The 6000-nt window shown below is 36.8% G+C and overlaps 1 protein-coding gene across 5 annotated transcripts in view; it reads right to left on the bottom strand.

Moving 5' to 3' along the window:
- Positions 1 to 3534: 3534 nt before the first annotated feature.
- Positions 3535 to 6000, bottom strand: part of tbc1d22b (TBC1 domain family, member 22B) — a 56325-nt gene continuing 53859 nt past the window's right edge. For all 5 annotated transcript variants that reach the window (XM_048209360.1, XM_048209361.1, XM_048209357.1 and 2 more), the window contains one exon: positions 3535 to 4623. In XM_048209360.1, the coding sequence (XP_048065317.1) occupies positions 4495 to 4623 (129 nt within the window). In that variant the 3' untranslated portion in view covers positions 3535 to 4494. The remainder of the gene's footprint in view (positions 4624 to 6000) is intronic.

The following is a 6000-nucleotide window of genomic DNA, read 5'->3' as shown; positions in this document are numbered from 1 at the left end:
GCCTAAGATTCACAATAAGAAAATACTCATCGTTTGTACCATAGGCAGATGAAATAATCAAAAACCTGTGGTTTAATGTGTATTTCCGAAAACAAAGTATGAATGCACATACAGGAAAAGGCAATAGATGTAATACAATCAAGATGTGTCTGAGAAATTCAAAAACATTCATGATGAAAGATGCCCAGAAGTGTAAAAGTCAACATGAAATGGCATTTGCAACCAATTTAAGTGGAACAGAATATTCCAGAACAAAATGCAGGGTGGGACGTTAATATTTTATCCATCAGGAATTGGTAATGGATGTAAATCATTGGTAAATCAGATGATGGGAGGTAATCATTACATACTGTACCAGAATGAAGCTGTATGCGAGTTTTCAGTGGATTGTGAAGGACTACTCTGCCCCTGAAACACCATCTGCATCATCATGCGAGATCCTGAACTACTGCAGAATCATATCCTCCTTCCTCAATAAAGCCATTGTATTGGCTGGGAGCTTTATACAGTAGGTTCTCTAATTGAAATGAAAGAAAATTGCTTTTGAAGTATACACACTAGTGTTTTTTGAAGGATATTAATACTTTTATGCAGCAATGATGCATTAAATTGATCAAAAATGAAGAGATTTTTAATGTTACAAAAGTTTATATTTCAAATAAATGCTGTTCTTTTGAACTTTTTCTATTCATCAACGAATCCTGGAAAAAAAAAAAAAAAAAAAAAAAAAAAAAAAGTATCATGGCTTTCACAAAAATCTTACGCAGCAAAACGGTTTTCAGCAAAGATAATAATAAACAGGGCTTGACATTAACACACACCAACCCACCAAATGCATGTGGATTTCAGCAGTGGTGTGTAACGCAGTCACTCCTACTAACCACTTTGGCAGGTTAAATTTTATATATAATATATACATTTTTTAATTGTAGTCTTTTAAAAAGGCATCTAAAGTACAAAACTAAGTGCAATGTAGTGTTGCTGTACTGTGCATAATTTTATTTATTCCTGCAGATTTTTTCTCACTCCCAAAGTACGCACACATAAAGCCACCTCTCAGTACTAAATTGAGTTCTTTTTCGCTGCTTATTGTGCTTAAACAGTCAAATTCACACAAAATAATGTCAAAATGCCAGTCTTGGCGAGTATTCACGCAAACACAGTCAGTCATGTTTTAAGTGAACGTAAACAGTTGAGAAAGAAAACGCATGTGTAACAGTATAATGGATCCGTGCGTCAGGTCTTAAAGTGACAGCAGCCTATTATACCCGATGCCACATTTTGAGATGCTATTAAAAATATCTATATGGCAGGTTTTTCTCATGGTATCGATGTCAAAATTGTGTCCAGTGAAAATGCTGAGTGGCTAGTAATTTTCGTGAGCAAAAAAGTTAATGTCAAGCCCTGAAAATAAATGTTTATTGATCACCAGATCAACATGTGACACTGAAGACTGAAGTAATGATGCTGAAAATTCAGCTTTGCCATTACAGGAATTAATTGCATTTGAAAAATAGAAACATGTTTGTAAATTATAATAATGTTTCACAATATTACTGATTTTACCGTATTTCTGATCAAATAAATGCAGCCTTTGTGAGCATAAGAGACTTCTTTCAAAACATTAAAAACAAATCTTACCAACCCACACTTTTGAACTGTGGTGTACAGTACTTGGCTCAGCAATAACTGGTTAAGAAATACTTTTTTGATTAACTAGAGCAAGATAAAACATTTTGATTAGGCATTGACCAGCACCCACATTTTAAGAGTCGGACATGGAGCCTGATGGTCAAATTCACCCTCAAGGGCATCTTTATGGTTATTGGTTAACTTGATCCATTAGCTTAAGTGACAAGGTGTTTCAGAGGCAGTGATGAAGATTATGAAGGCCAAATCTCAATGTACACTAATGAACAATAAGACCAGCAATACTGTATGTATTAAGAAAGTGGTGTCCATTTTGATTTCATGTTGACTTAAACAAGTTTTAACAGAACAACAGATTCATTATTACAGTCAATTCAAACTTTCATGTCATTCAAAAGACTAAAACTGGGAACTAATTTGTAAGTTCACTCAACGCATCTCATGAATAATTACCGCCTCATCTCCTCACCAGGGTCAGCAATGTCAACCCTCGACAAAAAGTCACCCTTTCATTAGTGCACTTTAAAGGGGTGACGAGCAAACTAATTATCTCTGGAGTGAATATCAGTTCATTAAACTATGCAAAGACATAAACCTAAAGAAAAAGGAATACATTCCAGTTCACTTCAAAATAAGAGTGCAGCACTGCAAATGCTTCATCAAAAATAGATTGTAACAGCAAGACCGTACGGCGCAGGTGGTTTCAAATGTCACTGACAGATGAATAAGGACAGCGAGCCGACAAAATGTACATTATTCAAGCGTTAAACATCAGCAAACTCCAAATCCTCCACAGCGCTGAGCTAGAAGTTCAACAGCATAACTTTTAACTGATTCTGACACCTTCCTCTAATCAATATCCTCCGTTTGCATCAATAATTAAAGCAGAAAGACACTTATTTAATTTATTATTCAGATTATCCATGCAGGGTTTTGGTCCAAGTTATACGAAATGATTAGAGGTTTTAATGAAAATATTTGCTTCTGTTAAGTCAGAGAAAATCATTTCGCATTACACGCCAATTTATGATCACCACACATCTACTTTGGAAAGATCCAGAACTTGAACAATTAATCACCAATCGAAACGAATCAGCCGGAGGTAATAAATATACCGAGAGGTGAAACAAGGGTTCAAAGGGACAAGAGAGATAATCAGATCATCTACATCTGATTAGCATAAACATCTGCATAATTTGGTTGCCCTGGGAGATTAAATGGACGTGCGAATGGTAGATGCCTTTTCACAGTGGTTTGAGACTTCATCTACTGTTCTTCAGCAGTATTTAAGATTATGATTTGTGCCGCTTGAAGCGTGTCTGCTAGGTATTACCCAGCCACGCTTCAGTACCACAGTGAAAACCAAAACCCTTCAGTCCGTCTCTTTAAAGGGTTAGTTCACACAAAAATGAAATTAGTTACTCACTCCCATGTTGTTCCAAACCCGTTAGATCTTCAGAACACAAACTAAGATATTTTTGATGAAATCCAAGAGGTTTTTTTTTAATCCCCAAAAGAAAGCAACATAATTGCCATCATTCAAGGTCCAGAAAAGTAGTAAAGACATTGTTAAAATAGTCAAAGTGACTACAGTGGTTCAACCTTAATGTTATGAAGTGACGAGAATACTTTAGCTAAACAAAAATAACTTTATTCAACAATTTCAGGCTAGAGAAGAAATGGTAATTACATTGCTTTCTATTGGGGATAAAAGATTTTTTTTTTTTAAAACCTCTTGGATTTCCTCTTGAACCAAGGTCTTACAGGTTTGGAACGACATGAGGGTGAGTAATTCACTTTCATTTTTGGGTGAACTAACCCTTTAAGTCAGTAGGTTTCTTTAAATATGACTCCAGTCCTGTGGTCTCATAGGCCGTCCTCATATCACACTGATTCATTCTTTATTAAGCAACATTAATATTTCACTGCCGTCTTGGCTGAAACGTAACCTCAGTAGTAATCGAACGCTTATACCAAAGCTCTAAAAGTACCCATTTTCTAAGAAATAATTGTGCAAGAGCTTCATATGCATACAAAGCCACTTTAAAAGATTAGATTCTCATGTTTGATTGTTAAAATTCACAGTCTTATGATTCTAATAAACATAAAAACCTGAAAACAAACCCAAACACATCTTCTGGAGGTTGCATATTGATTCTTCGAATCCGTAATGCTTGGCTGCGTCTCTTGAGAAATGACCCTTTACGGCTGCCATAGTTTCATGTATTGCAGGGCTTTAATAACACCGTCTCTGAGTGATTACGGACGGGAATCGACCCGTGTACCTGCGTGTGGTACAATCAATGTCGCAATGAGCAAAATGTCCGAGGAGATCACATTATGGTCTAATAACACAAAACAAGAGAACATCGGCTGGGGGAAAAAAAAAAAAAAGATCTGCCACAAAATAAAAACGAGAGATGGTTTCTCCACGTCTGAGGTAACAAATGAAATAAGATGCGGGGAAGCCTTCAGAAAAACAAACTGCTAGTATGTCATGTCGTTCTGTTTTATTCTGATACGCTCACATAAGCGTTTTTCTTTCCTTAGCTCTTGGCATCTCATTGTCAGTTATCTTCTGAAGTCATCTGCAGGCAAATTGAACTGTCAACCATAAAGATTGCAGGGTTTTTTTTCCAAAATATCATTTTTTTCATGGTTGTTTACTCCATCTCATTCTTGATTGTGAATTGTAGCAGACGATGACACAAATTTGACGTCACTGGCGAAAATTGGTGAGCTCCAGCTTCACGGTGTCAGATTAAACTGAGTGAAGAAGTGTCGTTGTTAGGTCAGATCATCGTCTGGGTTTGTGGAGTCTCGTTGTGGTCCGGTTATGGGTTCTCATCTCTTGTAGTGGCTCGGAGCATCAGCGAACATGTATTTGAGTCTGTAGGCCTCTGCCAGTAGTAAACCCACTTCTTCGTTACCCCAGTGTATTGTGGGAAGGTTCTGCAGGAGCATTAGCAGGCTCTGAAAAGACATAAAAACACATTTTATAAAACTGGATCATTTAGTGGCTTTTAAAGAGCTCTGCTGGTATAGCAGCCTTCCACCTTTAAAAAATGACTGTTTCCTGGCTATTACCTATTCTTTGGAATGCGTTTTTACGGTTCTCAACTGGAAATGCTTGTAATCACGGCATGATTACAACGTTAGGATAATGTGATTCATGATTGGCGCTGCTCTTAGGTCACTGCTTGTGTGTTTAGCGTGTGAGTGTGTGTGTGTGTGTGTGTGTATGTGGGCTTTCCACCACCTACAGCTGCTGTAAGTGCACAAGAACAGATCTATCGTAATCAGCTTCACTCTGTGTAAGATCAGATCTCGGGTTCTTCGGTCAGGGAATTTTAGTGCAGTAGCATACATGCTGAAAAACATCGATTTTCAAGTTGCTAACTGCCTTTGAGCTTTGGGATAAAAAAAAAAAAAATAAAAAAAAAAAAAATTGTGCTCATCACAGCAGCCTATATATATTGACCGAATAGTCTGGCATTACATCACATGTGTGAGCATGAATATAACTAAGGCTGTGTTGGAAATCGCTCCCTATACCCTCATTCACTATTCCCTACATTATTCCACTAATGGCTCAGAGCGGTACGGTTCAGTACAGTTCAGTACGGTACGCAATTTTTGCCGTTTCCATTGTCAAAATTTGTGAATGGTACCCTAATTCCGAACGTACTTTACCACTTTTTTGGGACCCTTCCGTTGGGGTCCAAGCACAATAGTACCAACAGTACTGGTCCCAAAAGAGTGGAGCTACACTCACTGCAGAACGTTGATTGGTTGACAGAGAATCGTCATTTGTGCGTGCTACAAAGGAAATGACAAAACAAGAGGCACCAGACAAATGCGGTTCAGGCAAAGCGTGCATTGATCATTTTCACTTCATGTAGGCTATATAACAAAACAAAATATACAACAACCCTGCCTATTTTCATTTTCATTTAAAAAAAAAAAAAAAGAATGAAATGTGTGGTTCAGGCTATATGTGAATATGTACTCTGATTATCTATGTATGTAGCCTATAATAAAATGAAATAAGACAAAACAACCCTCTCTTTTTGTTAAAAGTCGGTTTTAATTATCAATAATAGCCATTATAAAAGTAAAAGTATAAAAAGCTATACAATAAGAAATAAAGACAAGCAAACAATTCAGTCAAACGTACAAAGTCAGCGCTCTAGTAACACCGGTAAAGTTAAATAAATATATTAAGTTATGAAACTTCACGTTGCCCTCAGCTAAAACAACTTGCCCGGGAACAAATTATAAATTCATGAGACCAAAGATTGCCTGATAAACACAAGACAAATGGTATCTCATGTTTAAGCACTACAGAGA

The sequence above is a fragment of the Megalobrama amblycephala genome, linkage group LG12 (assembly GCF_018812025.1).
Source record: "Megalobrama amblycephala isolate DHTTF-2021 linkage group LG12, ASM1881202v1, whole genome shotgun sequence".
Taxonomy (NCBI): domain Eukaryota; kingdom Metazoa; phylum Chordata; class Actinopteri; order Cypriniformes; family Xenocyprididae; genus Megalobrama; species Megalobrama amblycephala.
Note: the sequence above shows the minus strand (reverse complement) of the source record. Positions and strands in the feature narration are given on the sequence as shown.